The 25,918-nt window shown below is 45.5% G+C and overlaps 1 protein-coding gene across 5 annotated transcripts in view; it reads right to left on the bottom strand.

The window, feature by feature from the left end:
- The window catches only part of KIAA2012 (KIAA2012 ortholog), a 389,440-nt gene that overhangs the window by 7,636 nt on the left and 355,886 nt on the right, over positions 1–25,918 (bottom strand). For all 5 annotated transcript variants that reach the window (XM_029606277.1, XM_029606281.1, XM_029606279.1 and 2 more), the window contains one exon: positions 1,616–1,788. In XM_029606277.1, coding sequence (XP_029462137.1) covers positions 1,616–1,788 — 173 coding nt within the window. The remainder of the gene's footprint in view (positions 1–1,615; positions 1,789–25,918) is intronic.

Genomic DNA, 25,918 nt, shown 5'->3' with positions numbered 1-25,918 from the left:
GCTACACCTTCTATGGTGGCACTATTGGGTGCGAAACCGGCAGCGATCGCACCGCGATGGTGTGTTCGCTGATGGCTAGCGCAGGCCCGCCCCCCATTTCGGCCCCCTGCTCCCTCATTCCCTAAAGTATCTCAGGCCTGCGATACTTTAGAAAATGAGGCCCTAAGTGATTTTGAAATCCTGGAAATGGATAATTGTATGCAGGGGCGGTTCTATAACGAGGCAGGGTGAGGCAGCTGCTTCAAGCAGCAAAATTTTGAGGTGGCAAAAAAATGCCTCTCAGAATGCCCCTGTGGCATTCGCCTCACCCTGTCTGCCCCTGGCATGGCTGCTTCAGCTCAGGCCGGCAGCAGCCAAAGAACGGAGAGAGGCTTGGCTTAGGGCCGCTGCCGGAACTCAGGCTGGCCGCAGCTGAAGAATGGAGAGAGGCTTGGGGGCCATCGCCAGAGCTCAGGCCAGCGGCTGCCGAAGGCTGGAGAAAGGCCCCATGTGAGAGAGAGGCAGCTTGCTCGTGTGTTTGTGTGTGTGTGTGTGTGTGCACGCTTGCTTTTGTGAGAGGCAGCTTGTGAGTAAGTGCACGTGTGTGTGGTTGTGTGTGTGTGTTTTTGAGATGCAGCTTGTGTGAGTTTTGAGAGGCAGCTTGTGTGTATGTGCATGTGTGTGAGGCAGCTTGCTTGTGTATGTGTGCTTGGCAGCTTGTGTGTGTTGGTGAGAGATTGCAAGCCTGGGGGAGGGGGTGAGAGCATTTGTGAGGGTGCTTTGGGGTGTGAGAGAGAACATGTGTTGAGGGTATTTGGGGGCTTGTGAGAGAGAGTATGTGTGAGGGTGCTTGGGGGGGGGGGGGGGAAGACAGCATGTGTGAGGGAGCCTCTGGGGGAGTAGGGGGGCAGGGGGTGAGGCGCGTGTGGAGCACCATCTCATCCCTCGCCTCAGGCAGCAGCTTGCCTTGAGCCATTCCTGATAGTACGTGCCTGCTAAAACAAGCAATCTGCAAGATGAGAAATATTTTGATATTGGAAAAAAGAAATCACTCTATTTCTGACACTGATAAGAACGAATCATTCTGTATACCATGAAATCATATTCCTCTGGCACTACTATATCAAAGCATCAAATTACCATCAATATCCTGGCTATGTGTCATAGCTTTACCTGAAATTAAGTCAAGTACAAATTCAGAGATGATCAAAAAAGACACCAAAATGAAGAAAATGCCAGCAAAACATAAAGCTCAAGTTTAGATTCCACCAACTAATGTATAAAATAGACAATGATTTTACCAATTAATATATAAAATAGACCAAAAAAAAAAAAGCATATTTGTGAGACCATCATGTTAAGTGATTTGCCCAAGATCACATAGACTCCTTGGTAGAGAGGATTCAAAATATCTCAGATTATTTCCTGACTTACAGTTCAGACCTCTGACCACTCGATGGCACCTTTTCAGAAATCCCAGAGTGCTTGGTAATGTGGGGGGAGGATGGGAAAAAAAAAAGTTCTGTAGACCGTTATTCCTGGAATCATTAGGTTGACCCCCCCCTTTCCATGCACTGATATTGTTCCCATGGATTATTTAAACGATTGCCTTCAACAGGTTGGTTCAGTAGCTCACCTGCTCGCTCCCGCTCCTCCTCCTGCTTTTTTCTTTGTAGTTTCTGTAGCTTCCTGCGATGCTCGGCCTGTTCCTGCCTAGCCTGTTCCTGCGCTTGCTGTTCCAGCTGGGATTTCCTGATGGCCTCCAGTTCCCGCTGACGTTGCTTTTCTTGTAATTGCTTTCTTCGTAGACTAACAGCAAAAAGCCAAGGTAATTTTGGTAGGCCTCAACATTTTTATTTATTTTATTTCTTTAAGATATTTCTAGACCACTTAGCTGACCAAACATGATTGCCCTAAACAGTCTACAATAAAATCTCAAACCAATAATAACAGTACAGACATCCATAAAATAACATTTCACTTTTAATGCCATATACCTTCTACCATTCAGATCACTCAAGTTTCTGGAATGATTCTTACCCCCTAATTAATGATAAATGTTTATATTCTGCTTTTTGCACTTTTTTTCAGCACTTCAAAGTGGATTACACTCAGGTACTGTAGGTATTTCCCTATCCCCAGAGGGCTTACAATCTAGGTTTGTACCTGAGGCAATGGAGGGTAAAGTGACTTGCCCAAGGTCACAAGGAGCGACAACAAGACTCAAATGCTGCTCTCCTGGTTCATAGCCCACTGCTTTAACCACTAGGCTACTCCTCCATCCAATTAATAACATGGTGGAGTATCTGAGTAAAGTGAACCTGGGAGCCCCTATTCCAGCCAATCATTAATAAAACAAGAAATGCACTAGCTGCTAAGTGTCTTTTTTTTTTTTTTATACTTGTATTAATTCTGCATCGATCATATAATTCTTATAGGTTTATCATTATTGTGAATCATTTAAACTTCAATAAAAATTAAATTATAAAAAAGAAAATAGAAATGCATGACTTACAAGTCTTTACTCTGTTGGAAGAGTTATTTGTAAATATGAACACAGACCCTTACCCTCATCTCTAGAATAGACCTTGCAATAGTACACTCTTTACCGCACTATTTATGTTCTGTAATTGGTTTTATATTTATTTTCCATAAGTTATATCTGTGGCTAACCCAAACCTATTGTAATATATTTTGAACTCCCTTTTTGGAAAAGTGTGATATAAATAAACGAGGAGATGGAAGAGAACAGATGTTCTTCATTGTATAAGAAAGTCATTGTAGGCTCGATTCACCTGCTGCACTTTTGACCTCCATATCCACATCTACCCCACACCCAGTCCCTGTGCCCAAAACTTCATTCATCCACTTACATACACAGCTTTTATTCACCTTTTTGGAGCTCTACCCCAAATATATTTAGTCCAGCTCAGAGCAGTAAGGCTAGGCAATTTCCCTTTTGTTATAGAGCTCCTATTATTTCCTCTCCCATAGAAAATCATAGGAGCTGGACCATGGCACAATAATTCATTTCACTTTATCTGGTTCCATTGGATTGGAATTGGAAAAATGTCTTAGGAAAGAGTTGTAATAAAGTACCATCTGGAGTTTCTGGCCACTTTTAAAAAGAGTTCTGTGATTGCTGAAGCACCTTGCAACAAGTATCTGTTGAAAAACAGCATTGACCATCTTTAGCAACTGTAAAAGAATCTCTAAACACTAATCGCACCTGGCATCCACATTCATACCTCTTTCTCGCAATCCCTCTTATAAGTATACAATATCTAGACCTACCCTGTACACATGCATTCTCACTCCTGCACTCACACCCATCATTTATGCACACACACCACTAAGCCAAGGAACCCCCCCCCCAAAAAAAAACCAAAAACCAATAAATGCTAACAAAAATTAAATTGTACTTAACATTTTTTACTCCCTACAAGAATAGTTAAGAGGCAGATGTTATGATATTGAGGTGTTTGGTGGATTCTCAGGGGCAACAGTGATGGTATCTCCTATGGGGAGAAGCCCCGTAGGGAACTGTTGTACCTGGCTAGACTCAGATGCACAAACACAGAGAATATATCTTTATTATCCAGCTTGGATGGTTCACCAGAGGGGGCAGTAGAGAGTGGATTAGATAGCAACCGTCTGTGATCCTCAGCGTAGGAGACCCGTCCCACAATGTTGGTGTAAGGCCCCGATGCAGTTATCCAATAAGGCACTGTAGGAGAGACAGACTGGCAGATGTTATAACACACTTCCTTATAGCTGAGTAGATAGAGTTCCCAATGAGCAGTAGAGAGAGGATAGGTATCAACAGTCTGTGATCCTCGGCGTAGGAGACCCGTTCCACAATGGTGGTGTAGGGCCCGATGCAGATTGACAGCGAGGAGCTGTAGATGGACAGACTGGGAGAAGTAGTACTCACTCTCTGTAGCTGTTAGGTAATGTTCCAGCAGGTTGAAGAATATGTAGCAGGCACCAGGATAGACACACAGGCCCTCAAGGAGCGAGTACCTGTAATTAGGATAGGCACCTGGAAATAAGCAAAGGGCCCCCGAGGAGCGGGTACCCAGGTTAGAAAAAACCCCAAAGGGTGAAGGTAGCTTCCAGCAGGCAGTAGAAGCAGCAGAGCAGCTTCAGACTGGAGCGAATCCAATCTGTTGCTAATTCGGCGAGAGTCAGCAAATGGGCAACCTTTTGAAGAAGGAAGCAGTGACATCACTCGAGGGGGGATGCCCCTGAGGTTCACGCCAACACTGCTACAAGACGTGAGGCATGCGCGCACATGCGCCCTAGGAGTCCTCAGGTCAACATGGCGTGACGCCGCGCCAAAGCCACTCTGGGGAAGCCGGACGGTTCGGCAAGGAGATGCTATGGTCGCCATTCTCCCGAGGCTGGTGGAGAAGGCTGAAATAGAGGTGAGGCATGTCGGACGAAGCCGTCTGAGATTGACGGACGCAACAGTACCCCCCTTCAAAGGACCTCCTCCAGACCCCCTACCTGGTCTTGGTTTCCGAGGATGTGAACGATGGTACTGGTTCAGCATCTCTTTATCCAGAATGTTAGACATAGGTTCCCATGAGTTATTTTCAGGTCCAAAGCCCTCCCATGACAGGAGGTATTCCCATACTCTGCCTCTCTTCTGTACATCAAGTATAGCATCTACTTTGTACTCAAGGTCCTCTTCTGTATCAACAGGAGGGGGATCTGGTGTCTTGGTGCTGAATTTGATGAGTATGAGCGGTTTCAGTAAAGAGACGTGAAACACGTTATGGATCTTCATTGCTGGAGGAAGTTTGAGACTGTAGGAGAGATTACCCAGATGTCAGAGGATAGGGAATGGTCTGACATAGCGTGGAGCGAAGCGAGCAGAAGGCAACTTCAATCTAAGGTGCTTTGTAGACAACCAGACCTTATCACCAGGCTTAAGTTCAGGAACCTTGCCGTGATGCATGTCATAGTCTTGTTTTGCTCGAATTCCAGCTTTGATGAGCATCTCCTTTGTCTTCTTCCAAAGTTGATGAATTTCATCGGCAGTGGCTTGTGCTGCCGGGGACGACACTGAAAGCGGAAGTGGCAAAGGTATTGAAGGTAGTCGTCCATATACCACTTCGAATGGTGTTGATCCAGTAGAAGTTGCTGGATGAGAGTTGATGGAAAACTCAGCCCATGGTAGAAGTTCAGCCCAGTCTTTCTGGCGTGAAGAGACATAGGCTCTAAGGAACTGTTTGAGGGTATGGTTCATCCTCTCAGTTTGGCCGTTGGATTGCGGATGGTGAGACTAAGTGAAGTCAAGGGTAATATAGAACTTCTTGCAAAGAGCCTTCCAGAATGTGGCTGTGAATTGTACGCCTCTGTCTGAGACTATGTGCTTTGGTATTCCGTGCAGGCGGAATATGTGGCTGATGAAGAGCTTTGCAAGTTCACTGGTAGATGGTAAACCAGGAAGCGCCACAAAGTGAGCCATTTTTGAGAATCTGTCCACCGTTACCTAGATAGTGTTGTTGCCCCCGGAGAGGGGTAAGTCCACCACGAAGTCCATGGCAATGTGAGTCCATGGCTCATCCGGTATGGGTAAAGGTTGCAGTTGACCCCAAGGATGACCGGGCGGAGGCTTTTGTCTGGCACAGTTGGTACAGGCCGCTACATAAGCGAAGGCGTCTTCTCTCATAGATGGCCACCAGTAGAATGTTTGCAGCTTTGCCAGAATTCTCCGTTGACTGGGATGTCCAGCCAATTTAGAGTCATGAGCCCATGCTAGTACTTTCTTCCAGAGGTTGGCAGGCACAATCGTCTTGCCTGCAGGTACTGGGTGAATGGCTGAAAGAATGACTCTCTCAGGTTCAATGATGTGTTGCGGAGCATCAGGTACATCTTCAGATAAGAAGGAGTGAGATAGGGCATCCATTCTGACGTATTGATCTCCAGGTCAGTACTTTAAGATGAAACCTGTTAAAGAACAGGGACCACCTCGCCTGTCTATGTTTGAGGCGCTGGGCATGACAAAGGTATTCTAGGTTTTTATGGTCAGTAAAAACCGTAATCTGGTGTTGAGCACCCTCGAGCCAGGTTCTCCACTCTTTGAATGCCATCTTTATCGCCAACAATTTTTTATCTCCGATTCCATAGTTCCTCTCAGCCGGTGTGAATCGTCTGAAGAAGAAGGAACATGGCCGCAGGATCTTGGAGTCACTGGTTTGACTTAATACAGCCCCTACGCCAACATCAGAGGCATCCTCCTCGACAATAAAGGGGCGTGTAGGATCCGGGTGATGGAGACATGGCTTGCTGGAGAAAGCGTCTTTCAGCTTTTGGAAAGCGGTGACAGCCTCTATAGACCAATTGGCAACATTGGCACCTTTCTTTGTCAGAGCTGTTAAAGGCACAGTTAGTGAGAAGTAATTCTTAATGAAGGTTCTGTAGTAATTTGTGAATCCCAGAAACCTTCTGAGAGCCTTTAGACCAGTAGGTTGGGACCATTTCTGAATGCTCTCCAGCTTTTGTGGGTCCATCTGGAACCCCTTGTTAGACACTATGTACCCTAGGAACGGTACAGATGCCTTGTGGAATTTGCATTTGGACAGCTTAGTGTATAGACTGTTCTCCCGCAGTCTTTGTAACACTCTCTTGACATCCGTAATGTGGGTATTCAGATCTTGAGAGAAACATAGAAACATAGAAATGACGGCAGAAGACGACCAAATGGCCCATCCAGTCTGCCCAGCAAGCTTTGCACATTTTTTTCTCATACTTATCTGTTACTCTTGGCTCTTAGTAACCTTTTGGTTCTATTTCCCTTCCACCCCCTCCATTAATGCAGAGAGCAGTGTTGGAACTGCATCTATGTGACATATTTAGCTTAATTAGTTAGGGGTAGTAACCGCCGCAATAAGCAAGCTACACCCATGCTTATTTGTTTTCCCAGACTATGTAATTCAGTCCTTTTTGGTTGTTTTCTGTATATAGATCCTCTTTTCTTCATTCACGCTGCCGTTGAAGCAGAGAGTTATGCTGGACATGCATTGAAAGTGAAGCATCAGACTTTCTCCCCTGCCGTTGAAGCAGAGAGCCATGCTGGTTATGTGTGAACCATCAGTCTTTCTCCCCTGCCATTAAAGCAGAGAGCCATGCTGGTTATATGTGAACCATCAGTCTTTCTCCCCTGCCGTTGAAGCAGAGAGCTATGCTGGATGTGTGTGAAGTATCAGTCTTTCTTTCTCCCTTGCCGTTGAAGCAGAGAGCTATGCTGGATATGCATTGAAAGTGAAGTATCAGGCTTATTTGGTTTGGGGTAGTAACCGCCGTAACAAGCAAGCTACTCCCTGCTTTTTTGTGAATGCAAATCCTTTTTTCCACATTCATTCATGTCCTCTAGGCTTTATGGATCCACAGTATTTATCCCACACCCCTTTGAAGTCCTTCACAGTTCTGGTCTTCACCACTTCCTCCGGAAGGGCATTCCAAGCATCCACCACCCTCTCCGTGAAGAAATACTTCCTGACATTGGTTCTGAGTCTTCCTCCCTGGAGCTTCAAATCATGACCCCTGGTTCTGCTGATTTTTTTCCAATGGAAAAGGTTTGTCATTGTCTTTGGATCATTAAAACCTTTCAAGTATCTGAAAGTCTGTATCATATCACCTCTGCTCCTCCTTTCCTCCAGGGTGTACATATTTAGATTCTTCAATCTCTCCTCATAAGTCATTCGATGAAGACCTTCTACCTTTTTGGTCACCCTTCTCTGGACCACCTCCATCTTGTCTCTGTCTTTTCGGAGATATGGTCTCTAGAACTGAACACAGTACTCCAGGTGAGGCCTCACCAAGGACCTGTACAAGGGGATAATCACTTCCCTTTTCCTACTCGATATTCCTCTCTCTATGCAGCCCAGCATTCTTCTGGCTTTAGCTATCGCCTTGTCACATTGTTTTGCCGACTTCAGATCGTGTACATAGAACAGTAAACAATCAACAGTGCACAGTTAATTAAACAAAGGTATACATTAAACATGGAAATATTATGAATTAGGCATTGGAATTTTTACAGAGAGCAATTAATGAATGGGTATGCATTGAACATGACGTAATATACAAGTGAAACATTAATGTTTATGGTGTATTATAGGTAGTCTGGTACTTTATAATTAGCATGGGAATTTAAGTGAAGGCTTTGGTGAAGAGCCAGGTTTTCAGATTCTTCTTGAATGTCCGCAGGCATGGTTCTAGGCGTAAGTCCGAAGGCAGATTGTTCCAGTGATAGGGACCTGCAATCGAGAAGGCACGTTTCTTCATTGAGGACTTAGCAGGGGGTATATAAAGGGTGCCTAAATACATTGTTCTAGTTGGTCTGGAGGTAGATTGAGATCGGAGAGGGCAGGTTAATTCGAGTGTGGTTTGTGAGTGGATGGTTTTGTGTATTATAGTTAGCACTTTGTATATAATTCTGAACTTAATGGGGAGCCAGTGAAGACTCTTAAGTATAGGAGTGATGTGTTCCGCTCTGCTGGTATTGGTAAGGATCCTGGCTGCAGAGTTCTGTAGCATTTGTAATGGTTTTGTCGTGATTGCTGGAAGGCCGATTAGAATGGAGTTGCAGTAGTCAATTTTTGCAAAAAGGATAGCTTGGAGGACTGTACGGAAGTCCTGGAAGTGGAGAAGAGGTTTTCAAAATTTTTTAATATATGTAATTTGTAAAAACATTCCTTTGTAGTATTATTGACGAACTTTTTTAAATTTAGCCGATTGTCTATGGTTACTCCTAGGTCTCTTACATGTGGGGTCGAGTTCAGTTGAGTTGAAAGTGGGTTTTCATCCTGGGTGATGAGCAGTAGTTCTGTTTTTGCAGTGTTAAGTACTAAATTAAGGCTGGTGAGGAGTGAGTTTATGGATTGTAAGCAGTAGTTCCAAAAATTGAATGTTTTTTCTAATGATTCTGAGATTGGTATCAATATTTGTACATCGTCAGCGTAAATGTAATATGTAACCTTTAAGTTAGTAAGGAGTTGGCAGAGGGGTAGAAGATAGATATTAAATAAAGTTGGAGATAACGAGGATCCTTGAGGGACTCCAAGAGTGGCTTTGACAGGGTGTGAATCTATATTATTTACTCTAACCTTGAATATTCTATTATCGAGAAAGGACTTGAACCAGTCTAAGGCTGTTCCTGATAAACCAATGTCTGATAGACGTTTGATGAGGATGGAGTGCTTCACTGTGTCAAAGGCCGCGGATATGTCAAGTAGAGCCAGCAAATAAGGGGTCTTTTTTTCAAGGCCTGTGTAGATTCTATCCGTCAGTGAAATAAGAAGGGATTCCGTGTTGAGGGATTTACGGAAACCATATTGTGCTGGAGCAAGAATCTTATTTTCCTCAAGGTATTCTGATAGTTGTCTGTTCACTATTTTCTCCATAATTTTGGCTACAAATGGCAAATTGGCAATGGGGCGAAAATTAGCCGGGTCTATTGGGTTCAAGTTGGGTTTCTTGAGAAGAGGCTTGAGGGTGGATAATTTCAGTGTGTCCGGTACAGATCCTTGAGTTAGAGAACAGTTGATAATCCCTGCTAGAGGCTTGGAGATAATTTCAGGAATGGTGAGCAGTAATTTAGAGGGAATAGAGTCAATAGGGTGGGTAGATGGTTTCATCTTTTTGAGCATGGATTCGATTTCGAGTGAGGTAGTGGGTTCAAAAGAATTTAATTGTGGATTCTGGTCTAGGCTAGGAGAGAAGAGTGAAGGTGTTCCAGTGTTCGAAGATGACAGTGGAGCTATTAGTTTAAGGATTTTATTTTCAAAGAATTGTGCAAGTTCTGTGCACCTCGAGAGTGCCTGGTCATCAGGGATGATTGGGGAGTTGGGTTTTGTGAGCTCGGTGACGTATGAGAACAGTGCTTTGGCATCATAGAGGAAATTGTGGATTTTGTTGGCATAATAGTCTCTTTTAGTACGGAGGATATTAATTCTGTAGTTGTGCATGAGGGTTTTATACTCAGTTAGGTTCTCCGTGGATGGTATCTTTCGCCATAAGTGTTCTTTACGTCTTAGTTCTAGTTTGATTTTTTTCAATTCCTGTGTGAACCAAGGTTTTTTTTTCAAGGTGTGAAGGTCTAGCTCTTTTGTTTTTAAAGGGCAAATTTTTTCTGCAACCTTATTTGTGATATTGTGCCAGGAGGCAATAGCTTTGTCTATGTCTGTGAAATCCAGGTTGGCAAGTTCTGTTGCGAGATGGGATCTTAGTTCCTCTAAGGTGCAGGATTTTCTGTATTGAATCTTGGTTTTGGAGAAGGTAGGAGCTGGGTTTTCCTTGATAACAAGCTCAGCAGTGATCATCCGGTGGTCTGACCATGGAATATGGGAGCATTGAGGTGATGAAGATTGAGTGAGGCCTGAATTTAAGAATATGAGGTCCAGTGTGTGGCCAGCCTTATGTGTTGGACTGTTAACGATTTGTGTGAAACCCAGAGCCTTGAGGGCTGAAAGCAGGGCTTCGCAGTTGTTGGAGAGTGGGATCATATCCATGTGGAGGTTGAAATCTCCCATTATGATGGCTGGGGTGTCTGCTTTAATATATTTTGCAATATACTCAACTAGAGGTGAAGGGTCAGATTCCAGAAGACCAGGCAGATCTGAAGCTGTTTGGAGTTAAATAGGGCGCATTCAATTTTCGAGTTGAGTTTGGTGCTTTGTAAGGTTAATCTAAACTCTTTTTTTGCAGCTAGTATAAGTCCGCCTCCTCTCTTTTTTGATCTAGGAATTGAGAAAAAATCATATAGCTGAGTGGGTAATTGGTTGATTAGTGTAATGTCTGTGGGTTTCAGCCAGGTTTCTGTGATGCCACAAATATCTGGTTGAGAGTCAAGTAGATGGTCGTTGATGAGATGTGTTTTTTTTGTGATGGATTGGGCGTTGAAGAGGGTTAAAGAGAAGACAGAAAGACCCAGGAATTGAGTTATGTGTGAGGTCATGATGGGGATCAATCGATTGCGTTGGAAGATGGTGGGGTGGTTGATTCTTTTCTGGTGGCAGTAAAGGTTTTTAATCGTGGGGATATTGAAGGAGAGCATAATTGATAGAGGATTGACAAGAGATACTTCAAACCTGTGAAGAATAGAATAGATATCGCAGTGAGGTTGCAAGTGATTCCGAAAGTTCTTAGTGGCACTTAGTGGTGCACTAAGGGGCGCACAAAGGGGCCTGCCCCTTTGACGCGCTCCTTCGACGCGCGACGCCTGGTGCGCGACGCCGAAAACGATGCCCTGATTTTAAAGGGCTGTTGTGGGTGGTTTCGTGGCCTCTGATAGGCCGTCGGCTGGTTGGTGGGCGGGGCTTCACGCCAGGAGGCGGCAGGAGGCTGCAGCAACATTGGGGGACTTTCCCCGTTCGTTGGGGGTCACTTACCCCTTTCTTTGAGGGTCTCTTGACCCTGGAACGGCTCCGGTATCAGGTGCCTGCCGCGGGAGAAGGACCGTGCCCATATGCATGACTCTGCACTTCTTGGCATTGAATCTCAACTGCCATATCTTCGACCACTCTTCCAGCTTTAAATCCCGTCTCATTCTCTCCACTCCTTCTGGCGTGTCCACTCTGTTGCAGATCTTAGTGTCATCCGCAAAAAGACAAACCTTACCTTCTATCCCATCCGCAATGTCGCTCACAAAGTTATTAAACAGGACCGGTCCCAATACCGATCCTTGCGGTACCCCGCTTAACACTGCTCTTTCTTCAGAGAGAGTTCCATTTACCAACACACATTGTTTTCTGTCCTTCAACCAGTTTGCAATCCAGGATGAAGATCAGGATGTTGTCCAAAAAGACAATGACACATCGGTAGAGTAGGTCATGCAGGATGTCCATCATGTTTTGGAAGACATCTGGGGCATTGCATAAGCTGAAGGGCATCACCAAATACACTATGAGTATTTGGTGATGCGGACAAGGTTATAGGTTCCTTTAAGATCCAGCTTGGAGAAGATCTTAGCCCCTTGTAGGCGGTCAAACAGCTCAGAGATGAGTGGTAACGGATAGCGGTCTTTGACCGTGATCTCGTTTAGACCACGATAATCAATGCATGGATGTAGGGTTCCGTCCTTCTTCCCAACAAAGAAAAACCATGCTCCTGCAGGAAACTTGGATGTCCTTATGAAACCTTTTTGTAGATTTGTTTGGATGTATTCCTACATCGCTTTATTCTCCATCAACGAGAGGGGGTAAACTCTTCCCTTGGGTGGTTCGGTATTCGGTTTCAAGTTAATCACACAGTCATAAGATCTGTGTGGAGGAAGGATATCAGTGGCTTCTTTAGAGAACACATCTTGAAATGATGCGTATTGAAGTGGTAACCCAGGCATCAACGGAATTGTAGGCATACAGGGTAGTCGTGAAACTTCCTTCAGGCATCTGCCATGACAATCTGGGCCCCATCGTGAAAGCTCTAGTGTAGCCCAGTTGAATTGAGGCATGTGCTTTTGTAGCCATGGTAACCCGAGTACTAAGGGGATGCATAGCCTTTTCAAGCACGAAGAAGGAAATGGATTCCGTATGAAGAGCTCCAGTCCTTAAGCTGACCGGTTCCGTTTGTAGGGTTACTTCACCCGGTAAGGGCTCCCCATGGATAGAGGATAACAGAAGCGGAAGCTTCATAGTCGTATTGGGGATTCACAGATGTTCCACTAGATGTCTCAGTATAAAATTCCCTCCTGCCCGGGAGTCCACTAGGGCAAGTGTCTGGAATTCAAGTGGTCCGCTAATCAAGGAGACTGGCAGAGAGAGTGGAGGAGAAGGTGTAGTTAGACCTAAGAAGAGTTCTCCACAGGACGTAGGTCTGCCCGTTTCCCCGGACAGATAGGGCATGCTTGTACTGCATGGCCTGCTTGACCACAATACATACAGAGGCCTAATCTTCTCCGCGTACTTCTCTCCTTAGAAGTCAGGTGACTACGGCCCAGTTGCATTGGTTCTTCTTCGCCAGTAACCACTTTAGACTGAATAGGCTTAGGTATTGTCTTGACTCGGATTTCTCCCTGGCTAGATCTCTTGGAAGCTTTAACCTCTTGAACCTTATCCCGAAGTCGCTGCTCAATTCTTGTGGCTAACTTCATCAGGTCCTCCAAGGTCTCAGGCATTTCTCGAGCAGCCAATTCTTCTTTCAGTCGGGAGTTCAGGCCTTCAAAGAAAAGGGTCTTCAGGCATCTCGAGTCCCATTCAACTCTGAAGCCAAAGTCTTAAACTCGATGGCGAAGTCTGGTAAACATTTATTACCTTGCTGTAGATGAACCAAAGTGGATCCTGTGATTGTGTACCTGGCAGGGTAATCAAATACGGATTTGAACAGTTCCAAAAACCCAGCAAGGTCTTTCAGGATGGGGTCATCACACTCCCACAGCAGTGAAGCCCAAGTTAGTGCTCTTCCGTCCAGATAAGACAGGATATACGTAGTCTTGGCATAGGCTGTGGGAAAATTGTTAGGTTGAAGTGCAAAATGCATACAGCATTGGTTGAGTAATCCCTGCATCTCCAGACTTCCTCTGAGAAGCGAATAGGAGCGGAAAGGGGTACAAATGTTTTAACCATCACTTCTGATGGTGTTTCTTCTTTACCTGAAGTAGTAGAAGCGTTCATCTGTGAGTGCAGTAGATTAAAGGCCACAGTCAAGCTATCCAGCGAGTTCTGTTGTTCAGTGATTCGCTGGGCCAGGCCTGGAATGACCTGCAATGCAGTGAGCTGAGCCGAATCCATGGAGTTAGCAATCTGTTATGATATTGAGGTGTTTGGTGGATTCTCAGGGGCAACAGTGATGGTATCTCCCACGGGGAGGAGCTCCGTAGGGAACTGTTGCACCATGCTAGATTCAGATGCACAAACACAGAGAATATATCTTTATTATCCAGCTTGGATGGTTCACCAGAGGTGGCAGTAGCGAGTGGATTAGATAGCAACAGTCTGTGATCCTCAGCGTAGGAGACCCGTCCCACAATGGTGGTGTAAGGCCCCGATGCAGATATCCAATAAGGCACTGTAGGAGAGACAGACTGGCAGATGTTATAACACACTCCCTTATAGCTCAGTAGATAGAGTTCCCAATGAGCAGTAGAGAGAAGATAGGTATCAACAGTCTGTGATCCTCGGCAGAGGAGACCCGTTCCACAATGGTGGTGTAGGGCCCGATGCAGATAGACAGCGAGGAGCTGTAGATGGACAGACTGGGAGAAGTAGTACTCACTCTGTAGCTAGGTAGTGTTCCAGCAGGTTGAAGAATATGTAGCAGGCACCAGGATAGACACACAGGCCCTCGAGGAGAGAGTACCTGTAATTAGGATAAGCACCTGGAAATAAGCAAAGGGCCCCCAAGGAGTGGGTACCCAGGTTAGTAGAACCCTGGAGGGTGAAGGTGGCTTCCAGCAGAGTAGAAGTGGCAGAGCAGCTTCAGACCGGAGCGAATCCAATCTGATGCTAACTTGGCAAGAGTCAGCAAATGGGCAACCTTTTGAAGAAGGAAGCAGTGATGTCACTCGAGAGGGACCCCCCCGAGGTTCGCGCCAACACTGCTACAAGACGTGAGGCATGCGCGTGTGCACGCACCCTAGGAGGCCTCAGGTCAACATGGCAGGATGCCGCGCCAGAACCGCTCCTGGGAAGCCGGAGGGTGCGGCGAGGAGATGCTACGGACGCCATTCTCTCGAGGCTGGTGGAGAAGGCTGAAATAGAGGTGAGGCATATCGGACGAAGCCGTCTGAGACCAATGGACGCAACAGCAGATAGGAGGGTGCTGCTCTTCCAGTGCCATAGGACAGGGTGGGCTTGAGTATCTTCCATCAGTCACCAGGGCATCATTGCCCCCTCTATTCCTGCCTTCTAGTATCCAGAAGATAAGGTGCCCAAATCTGAGCCCTGGTCCATTAGCAACTAGGGATGTGCATTTGTTTGAAATTTAAAAGAAAAATGCAAAAAATATTAATTTTGTTTACCTACTATAGCCTTGAATTACCAATGAAAAGGCAGAAGTTAAATATCTATAATAAAGAGGAGATTTGCCCCACACCTGCATAGTCAGTAGGCAAATTGAGTTCTGCCCCCTCTTTCCTTGTACTCTCCAGCCCCTCGACTCTCTCTGTATGGGAATTGAACTCTGCCCCTTTGTAGTCTTCAGCTCTATTCCACTCTCCAGGTCCATCCCTCTCTCTCAGCATTGTCCAATCTAATCTCTACTATCACATATGGAAATTGAGCTCTGCCCCTCTTTCTGGCTACACTCTCCAGCTCTGCCCCTCTCTCTCTCTCTCTCTCTGAATAGTCAATCTATTCTCTACTGCCACACAGTACTCCCAGTGCACTCTCTACTACCATAAATCTCAATTATGCACTTCCTATACTTCACAGTATGTCCCCATCTTTGAATGGCCTCATCGTTGAATGGCTCAGAGTGCTGCGGCAGTCAAAAAAGCAAGTGCAAGGTGATGCATATAGGGAAAAATAACCCATGCTATAGTTACACAATGTTAGGTTCCATATTAGGTGCTACCACCCAAGAAAGAGATCTAGGTGTCATAGTGGATAACACATTGAAATCATCAGTTCAGTGTGCTGCGGCAGTCAAAAAAGCAAACAGAATGTTGGGAATTATTAGGAAGGGAATGGTGAATAAAACGGAAAATGTCATAATGCCTCTGTATCGCTCCATGGTGAGACCCCTCCTTCAATACTGTGTACAATTCTGGTCGCCGCATCTCAAAAAAGATATAATTACGATGGAGAAGGTACAGAGAAGGGTGAGAAAAATGATAAAGGGGATGAAACATCTCCCCTATGAGGAAAGACTAAAGAGGTTAGGGCTATTCAGCTTGGAGAAGAGACGCCTGAGGGGGGAATATGATAGAGGTCTTTAAAATCATGAGAGGTCTAGAACAGGTAAATGTGAATCGGTTATTTACTCTTTCAGATAATAGAAGGACGAGGAGGCACTCTATGAATAAGCATGTAGCACATTTAAAACTAATCGGAGAAAATTCTTTTCAATCAAAGCACAATTAAACTCTGGAATGTGTTGCCAGGGGATGTGGTTAGTGCAGTTAGTGTAGCTGGGTTTAAGAAAAATTTGGATAAGTTCTTGGAGGAGAAGTCCATTACCTGCTATTAATCAAGCTGACTTAGAAAATAGCCACTGCTATTACTAGCATCAGTAGCATGGGATATACTTAGTTTTTGGGTACTTGCTAGGAACTTGTAGCCTGGATTGGCCACTGTTGGAAACAGGATGCTGGGCTTGATGGACCCTTGGTCTGACCCAGTATGGCAATTTCTTATGTTCTTATGTTATTAAAAGGTTGCCAGGTAGAGCATGTCTGCCAAGGAAGGGCAGAAAGAGGCATTTGTCCCACCATATGCTGTTGAAGCGTAACCCATTGTTTAACAAACGTTTGCCTATGAATATCCAATAAATCCCTAAGCTGTGATGGACAGTGAAATGCTAAGAGAAATTAGGGAAGCTAACTAAATTGGTAGTGCAGTAATAATGGGAGACTTCAATTACCACAAAAGTGCAGAGCATAGAACTTTTAGTCCTGATCAAATGAGATTCCAATCATTTTATAAGCAGGTAAGTTCTGAATTTTATTGCGGCAACTCCACTGCATGAATGTTAACACAGCAAACAATTTTCAAGGTGCCCCAACACGGACCCGTGTTTCGCCAGAGGCTGCATCAGGGGGACCAACAGGAATTCAATCTTGGTACAGTGTTCATATAGTAACAGGGAGTGCTATGAACACTGTACCAAGATTGAATTCCTGTTGGTCCCCCCGATGCAGCCTCTGGCGAAACACGGGTCCGTGTTGGGGCACCTTGAAAATTGTTTGCTGTGTTAACATTCATGCAGTGGAGTTGCCGCAATAAAATTCAGAACTTACCTGCTTATAAAATGATTGGAATCTCATTTGATCAGGACTAAAAGTTCTATGCTCTGCACTTTTGTGTTCTTTAATTGTCTTGTAGTGCAGCACCTTGCTTTGGTGTGTTTAGACTTCAATTACCCCAATATTGACTGGGTAAATGTATCATCGGGACACGCTAGAGAGATAACGTTCCTGGATGGAATAAATGATAGCTTTATGGAGCAATTGGTTCAGGAACCAACGAGAGAGGGAGCAATTTTAGATCTAATTCTCAGTGGAGAACAGGACTTGGTGAGAGAGGTAATGGTGGTGGGGCCGCTTGGCAATAGTGATCATAATATGATCAAATTTGATTTAATGACTGGAAGAGGAACAGTGTGCAAATCCACAGCTCTCGTGCTAAACTTTCAAAAGGGAAACTTTGATAAAATGAGAAAAATTGTTAGAAAAAAATTGAAAGGAGCAGCTACAAAAGTAAAAAATGTCCAAGAGGCGTGGTCATTGTTAAAAAATACCATTCTAGAAGCTCAGTCCAGATGTATTCCACACATTAAGGTGGAAAGAAGGCAAAACGATTACCGGCATGGTTAAAAGGGGCGGTGAAAGAAGCTATTTTAGCCAAAAGATCTTCCTTCAAAAATTGGAAGAAGGATCCAAAGGAAGAAAATAGGATAAAGCATAAACGTTGGCAAGTTAAATGTAAGACATTGATAAGACAGGCTCAGAGAGAATTTGAAAAGAAATTGGCTGTAGAGGCAAAAACTCACAGTAAAAACTTTTTTAAATATATCCGAAGCAGAAAGCCTGTGAGGGAGTCAGTTGGACCACTAGATGATCGAGAGGTTAAAGGGGCATTTAGAGAAGATAAGGCCATCGCGGAAAGATTAAATGATTTCTTTGCTTCAGTATTTACTGAAGAGGATGTTGGGGAGGTACCCGTAATGGAGAAGGCTTTCATGGGTAATGATTCAGATGGACTGAATCAAATCACGGTGAACCTAGAAGATGTGGTAGACCTGATTGACAAACTGAAGAGTAGTAAATCACCTGGACTGGATGGTATACACCCCAGAGTTCTGAAGGAACTAAAAAATGAAATTTCAGACCTATTAGTAAAAATTTGTAACCTATCTTTAAAATCATCCATTGTACCTGAAGACTGGAGGATAGCAAATGTAACACTAATATTTAAAAAGGGCTCCAGGGGCGATCCGGGAAACTATAGACCGGTTAGCCTGACTTCAGTGCCAGGAAAAATAGTGGAAAGAGTTCTAAACATCAAAATCACAGAACATATAGAAAGACGATGTGTGAACGGTTATCGGTATAAAAAAGACATTAAATAAATAAAATAAATAAATAAATAATGGAACAAAGTCAGCATGGCTTTACCCAAGGCAAGTCTTGCCTCACAAATCTGCTTCACTTTTTTGAAGGAGTTAATAAACAAGTGGATAAAGGTGAACCGGTAGATGTAGTATACTTGGATTTTCAGAAGGCATTTGACAAAGTTCCTCATGAGAGGCTTCTAGGAAAAGTAAAATGTCATGGGATAGGTGGCGATGTCCTTTCATGGATTGCAAACTGGCTAAAAGACAGGAAACAGAGAGTAGGATTAAATGGACAATTTTCTCAGTGGAAGGGAGTGGACAGTGGAGTGCCCCAGGGATCTGTATTGGGACCCTTACTTTTCAATATATTTATAAATGATCTGGAAAGAAATACGATGAGTGAGATAATCAAATTTGCAGATGACACAAAATTGTTCAGAGTAGTTAAATCAAAAGCAGATTGTGATAAATTGCAGGAAGACCTTGTGAGATTGGAAAATTGGGCATCCAAATGGCAGATGAAATTTAATGTGGATAAGTGCAAGGTGATGCATATAGGGAAAAATAACCCATGCTATAATTACACAATGTTGGGTCCCTAGAGCCTCTTTTTTGACAGGAGCTGCGGCTGTCAGCAAGTTCGACAGCCGACGCTCAATTTTGCCGGTGTCGGTTCTTAAACCCGCTGACAGCCACGGGTTCTGAAACTGGATGCCAGCAAAATTGAGCGTCCAGTTTTCAACCCGCGAGCCGATTTTAATTTTTTTTTTTTTTTTAATTATTTTTAACTTCTGGGACCTCTGACTTAATATCGCTGTTGCGGGCGCTATTAGTTTCGGGGGGTTGGACGCATGTTTTAAACGCGCGTCGAAACACGGGTTAACAGTGCGCTTCACCGGAGCACACTGTACTGTATCGGCCTTCATGAGAATTGTTCCCTAGCCCATTTAGCTAAATCCAAATCAATAGTTTTCAGTAACGGCACAAAATTTAAAGCAAATAAGTCATATGTGTTAGATGCTAAATGTACTCCCAAATACTTAATTGAATGTTTGGCCCATTTAAAAGGGAATTTTAATTTAATTTTCCAAATCTCAGCATCCCCCAGTGTGATATTCAAAATCTCAGACTTATCAAAATTAACCTTAAAGCCAGAGACTTCACTGAGCCGGTCCATTTCAGTAATAACACCCTCCAAAGAAGCAGATGGATCTGCAGATGGATAGCGTAATATTTAAATCTCCATTCTGAATGCCAGCAATCTGAGAGGATGCCCGAATTTTGGATGTGAAAGGTTCCAAGAATAACGCAAAAAGAAGAGGGGAAAGTGGGAATTTTTGCCTTGTACCTCTCCCTACAGGAAAATATTGACCATATCCTCCGTTAACTTTAACGCAAGCCATAGGTGCTTGGTATAGTTTCTTGACCCATTGCATAAAAAAAGGCCCAAACTGCATTTTCTCCTGGGTCTTAAAAAGAAAGGACCAATGCACCATGTTGAACGCTTTTTCTGTGTCAACTGAAAGCAATATAGAGGGGACATTTTCCTTCCTTACCCACCAGATGATATCAATAATTTTGTGGATGTTGTCCGCAGCCATGCGTTGGGGTATAAAACCAACTTGGTCAACATGTACAAGGTCATAAATGATCTTATTCAGACTTTCTGCTAATACCCTAGCCAAGATTTTTAAATCTAAATTTATAAGAGAAATTGGATGGTATGACCCACAGAAAGAGGGATCATGCCCCGGCTTGGCGATAATGGAAATACCAGCTACGCTGGAATCAATGGGAAGGGATGCGCCTTCACGAATATTATTAAACAGTGCTGTCAGGGGAACCACCATGAAGGGAGTAAAACATTTATAGAAGCTACTAGTAAACCCATCAAGACCTGGAGATTTTCCTGATTTAAGCAGTTTAATAACTTGCAACACCTCCAAAGTGCTTATGGGGCTATCTAAGAACTGCTGCTGTTCAATAGAGAGATGCGGTAAGGATACCTTAGACTTGGAACTTGTAATCCATCCATGATGTGGAAGGAATATCTGTCCCAAGGGGCTGGGGTATCCTTACCAGGGTGCGTATCCTTTCCCCCACAGTACCTAATTTCTAGAAGGGCACTCCCGATCTTCACCTGCCTGTGTCCCAGGGTAGAAACTCCTAGTGGGGTCTTCTCATGGTCTTCTTCTCTAACTCTTCTTCAAAAAGAATAGCTCACTGACCTTCCCAAGAGAAAGGCCAGTTCTGGACAGATATTACAGTCTATATCTGGGCAAGGAAGGAGGCAGCAAAAATACTTCCTTTCCAGAAGCTGAAAATTCAGTCTGGTAAAAATACTTAATTTAACTCACAGATTTCTGCAACTTCCTCTTATAAAGGTGAAGGTATGTACAGATTCCCTCCTGCACCTCTGGAGAGGATTTTTACAGCCTCCCAGAAGGTGCAGGTCAAAAACAAAAAAAAATCCTAATCATCAGAAATAAAATAGAAAAAACATACTCTTTAAATCCCTCTTCCCTCCAGTCTATCACCAAGACTGGCAGGGCAGTGTGTCTCTATTTTTTGCTAAGCTGAGGCCTAACGGTGGTGAGCACATGTCTTTCCTTCTCAAAAGCAAAACTACACTGCCTCCTAGTCACATGCTCTAACCCCCCCCCCCCCCCCTTAAGCCTAACAGTCTGCCTATTCTGCAAGCCTCTGGGGGAGCTGCAGTATTGAATGGCATAGCCTGTAATGCTGGTGACTAAACAGGGCTGGGGACTAGGGCCATCTGGTGGAGACTCCATAGTCTCTATATAATATTATTTGCAAAGCAACACCCATTAGTATTGGTTTCAGGAGAGGCTGGTACTAGTCTGAGGATATTATCCTCCACTTGAAGCAGCAGGGGTAGGAAAGGCATAAGAAAAGGAAATTCTGTCTTCCAAGCTGATCCCCTAGGCCAGGGCTTCCCAAACCTTTAGCTAATGTGACCCCATTTTAGCACTTGAAAATTTACATGACCCCAGAGGACAACCAATCCTAATTCGCGGGAGTGTAGTTCGCCTCCAACAATCCCTCCACTCACCATTCCTGCACTCCAAATGATCCCATCTCTCAACCTCCATCCCCCTCCAGAGGGCCTCTCAACCTCTGCCCCTCCAGCTGATCCCCTCTTACATCCCCCAGTTCCTCTCCCCTTCCCAGAATAGCCTCTCGCTCACCCACTCCAGCTTTTTACATCCTCCTCATTGAAATTGTCTCACCTCCAAGCCATTTTTGTAACCCCCAATTGATTATCTGTCATCCCTTCTTCTCTCTTTTCTCATATACCCCCCCCCCCCAGTTGATACTCTCACCCCTAGCTCCTCTCTTGCAGCCCCCCTCTCACCTTCCACAGCCAATCCATCTCCCCCTGATCCAACCCTCAAACCCTTCAAACATCCCCTTGACTAGGATCACTGGCAACATTTTCCTTTGGGCCTTAGGCAATAAGTGGATAAGTGGATGACAGCTAGTGGGAAGAGAGGGCAGGCTGATGACAGGGGCAACATTTTTCTCTTAGGTAAGTTCAGTGATGGGAGAGTACTGAGAATAAATGACAATCTGCACAGTCCTTTGCACACTCTGCCCACTCTTCCGCAATGGTGGTCCAATGCCTGATGTTGATCTGTAACTGGCAGCAGCATTAGTAATGAACATCAGCACAGGGTTTGTGAGCCAGTAAAAGCTCACAGGCCCTGCAGTGGCCCCAGTCCCTCCTCACACATGGCTTCCTGTTAACGTGGAAACTCAAGCGAGGGTGGAACCATTGCAGGACCTGAGAGTGCATACTAGCTCAAAGATCCCATGCTCATTTCCACTACTTCTGCTGCTGGTGATGTCTGGAGAGGACTACCCTTTGAGGCATTTGTGACCCCGGCTGGAGGTTTTGTGACCCCATTTGGGGTCCCGACCCACAGTTTGGGAAGCTCTACCCTAGACCCTTCCACCAGTGAGGTCACAGGCCAGCAGTCCCCATCCCCCGTGTCAGTGGCAAGCCATCATGGAGCAGATAGGGTGATATCCCACATTGTTGTTACAGGGCAAGAGGCAGGCAGCATTGAAGATGGTGACACGGTGCATAAGGGAAATGATTGCTCTGGATGACCAGCTGCTCTGCCTACTAGTTTCAAATTACAATACACCCTTCAGGACAACTTTTCGTAGGTGCCCATCCTCTATTCTATGTGCCATGACTGGATGCAAGCATAGTTGGCCAAGGCAGAGGGGAGTAGCATCCATTTTGCAAACAACTTCTGGTTCCACTTTATGACTATGCACACTGGTGACAGCTGGATGAGAACAGGGTAAGCAGTAGTGCTGCACACCCAGGTGATGGACCAAAGCCATAGTTTGGTTCATATCTAGAAGTGAGCAAAGGGATGACAGAGGTATGGCTAGGCTGGAGAGACAGAAATATTTCTGTTTTGTTTTTGGTTTTTTCATCACAGATGGTGGTACCAGGAGATCTGATTCTTTGCGCACTTACTGCCCCTGACAGTAACGGATACCCTGGGGCTGGGGGCTAAGGAGGATGACAGTTTTGAATTGAAATGTCTGATAGATCCTGGTGCAGAAAAGATAACTGTGTATTTTAACGCTGAATCAGGCCGATACAGTACAGTGCGCTCCAACGGAGCGCACTGTTAACCCACCACTGGACGCGCGTTTTCCCTTACCCCTTATTCAGTAAGGGGCTGAAAATGTGCGTCCAATCCGCCGAACCTAATAGCGCCCGCAACATGCAAATGCATGTTGATGGCCCTATTAGGTATTCCCGTGTGATACAGAAAGTAAAATGTGCAGCCAAGCCGCACATTTTACTTTCAGAAATTAGCGCCTACCCAAAGGTAAAGCGCCTACCCAAAGGGAAAGTGCACAGAAAAGCAGTAAAAACTGGTTTTCTGTGCACCCTCTGACTTAATATCATGGCAATATTAAGTCGGAGGTCCCGAAACTTTCCAAAAGTAAAAAAAAAAATAAAAAAAAAATTTTGAAGTCGGCCGGCAGCTGTCGGGTTGAAAACCGGACGCTCAATTTTGCCGGCATCTGGTTTCCGAGCCCATGGCTATCAGCGGGCTCGAGAACCGACGCCGGCAAAATTGAGCGTCGGCTGTCAAATCCACTGACAGCCGCCGCTCTGGTCCAAAAGGAGGTGCTAGGGACGCGCTAGTGTCCCTAGAGCCTCCTTTTGCCCGTTTTTACCGCCGGGCCTCATTTAAATACAGAATCGCGCGCACAGGAGAGTGGCCTGTGCGCGCGCCAGGAGAGCGGGCGTTCGCCCGCTCTCCCGCGGACTTTACTGAATCGGCCCGAATGAGAGTAATTGTTCAGTTTTGATCTTCTCCTTAACCTCATAGTATATCTAATCATTTACTGATATCTATTTCACATTTAGTTTGAGGCTTGAATTATTGTACTTATGATTTAGCACCCAGTAACAGCTGCTGTGCATACCTATCCTTTGCAAATTATCCCAGACATTTTACCTGCACACATTTGCACTTGCTCATCTGTGCTGGTAGGTTTTCAAAGGAAAAACATGGGCAAGTTATGCACCTAAGAGCAAACTTCCCCAATCCCACCCCACTGCTGTGCACACTGTGGGTAAGAGAGCATTCACACAGGCCACACATGCACACTTTTTTCCTGCACATAGGGCAGGAGATTTTCTAAAAGTCATTTTCCATGGGTACAATACTGCTTTATTCAGAGAAATGTCTTGGAAAATTACCCTTCCTATGCTCACTAGCTCAACCCTGTCCCCAGGCTTTTATTTATTTTAGAGATAGCTCAAGGTAAGTTATATTCAGGTACAGAAGGTTCCCCTGTCCCCAGAGGGTCTCATTCACTAAGCATTGTTTCCATGGACACAGAATGGGAGAAAAGCCTTAGTAAGTCAAGACCTAAGTTTGTACCTAAGGCAATGAAGGGTGCAATGACTTGCAGAAGGTTACAAGGAGCAGTGCTGGGATTTGAACCCTGACTTGGAACTCTTGGACTCCACTGAACCTGCATGCACAGAAGTGAGACCCAGCAACGTAATGCTGGTCTCTGGGGTAGCCCTCCGGCCACTTGATAGCCCTTTCGGACCTGCCTCTTGGGAACATCTTGTGCGTCAGGACAGACAGAAGTCAAGGACAGAAGATGACTCTGGAAACAAGGACTAGACGAAGGCAATGAAGACTTGAACATGACTTGGAATGAGGAAAATCACTTGGAATGAGGAACTTGGCTTGGAATGAAGAATAAGGCTTGAAATGAGGAGCATCACTTGGAATGAGGAACAAGGAGATCCGCTGGCTGGACAAGCTCCACAAGACCGAAACTAGGAACAAGACTAGGAAGTTGGAACTCGGAAATTGATTTGAAACTTGAAACTTTAAAAGCAAGGATGAACTCTGAGGACTTCAGCCAATGAAGATAGACTTGGAAACAGGCCTTGTGCTATGAGGCACCCTACACAGTCCGCTGTGAGCTGGTCGTGAGCCGGGCAGCGCAGTGTTGGGGGTAAGTGAGCCGATCTTGGCAAATGCAACAGATACTGTTGACCAAGGTTGCCAAATATTAATAAATTTATTGACAGTCAGTAAAAAGAAACAAGCTACACAGGTGTAAAATTAATTTAATGTCAGTAAAAATATTGGGGCAGATTTTATAAATCTGCGCACACGCGTACTTTTGTTCGCGCACCAGGCGCGAACAAGACTACTCAGGATTTCAATAAATACACGCGTAGCCGCGCGTATCCATTAAAATCCGGGGTCGGCGCGCGCAAGGCTGCCCAAAATCGGCAGCCTGTGCGTGCCGAGCCGCGCAGCCTGCCTCCGTTCCCTCCGAGGCCGCTCCGAAATCGGAACGGCCTCGGAGGGAACTTTCCTTCGCCCTCCCCTCACCTTCCCCTCCCTACCCCTACCTAACCCACCCCCCCGGCCCTATCTAACCCCCCCTACCTCTATCACGAAAGTTACGCCGGCTCGAAGCAGGCGTAACTTTGTGCGTGCCGGGCCGGCTGCCGTGCTCCATGTTCCGGTCCGGGGGCTGGTCCGGAGGCCGTGACCACGCCCCAGAACGCCCCGGGCCGAAACCATGCCCACGGCGCTGCCCCCGGATGACGCACTGAACGCGCCGCGCCCCCTCGACATCCCTCCCCGATGACGCGCGGATCGCGACACGCCCCCCCGAAACGCCCCCCCCCCCAGGAAAGCCCCGGGACTTACGCGCATCCCGGGGCTTTGCGTGCGCCGGAAGCCTATGCAACATAGGCTCGGCACGCGCAGGGGGTGTTTGGGCCAGGTTTTCGGGGGGTACGCGTGAACCCCTTTGAAAATCTGGCTCATTATGTGCAGTGGAGCCTGTCGCCAGTGCTATAAGTTCAGACTCTGTGAGGCTACACTGTCCGGGAGTTGGAAACTATATCTTTGTGCATAAGGGGCTAATCTTGGAATAGTAAGCCCAGGTGTGAACAAAATGGCAATGGTAAAATACCGTATTTTTTGCTCCATAAGCGCACTTTTTTTTCCCCAGAAGTGGGGGAAAAATGTCTGGGCGTCTTATGTAGCGAATGTAGCGTCTCTCCCTCTCGCGCACCGTCCCCCTCCCTCCTCCTCCCCCCAACTCAGCCCAATCAGTATGGCGCAGGTCAAACTTCAGCTGTTTGAACCGCGTGCGCCACGGAGGCCCCTCCAGT

This window comes from Rhinatrema bivittatum, chromosome 6 (assembly GCF_901001135.1).
Source record: "Rhinatrema bivittatum chromosome 6, aRhiBiv1.1, whole genome shotgun sequence".
Classification (NCBI taxonomy): domain Eukaryota; kingdom Metazoa; phylum Chordata; class Amphibia; order Gymnophiona; family Rhinatrematidae; genus Rhinatrema; species Rhinatrema bivittatum.
The sequence above is the reverse complement of the archived record's forward strand: the minus strand, read 5'-3'. Positions and strand labels throughout refer to the sequence as shown.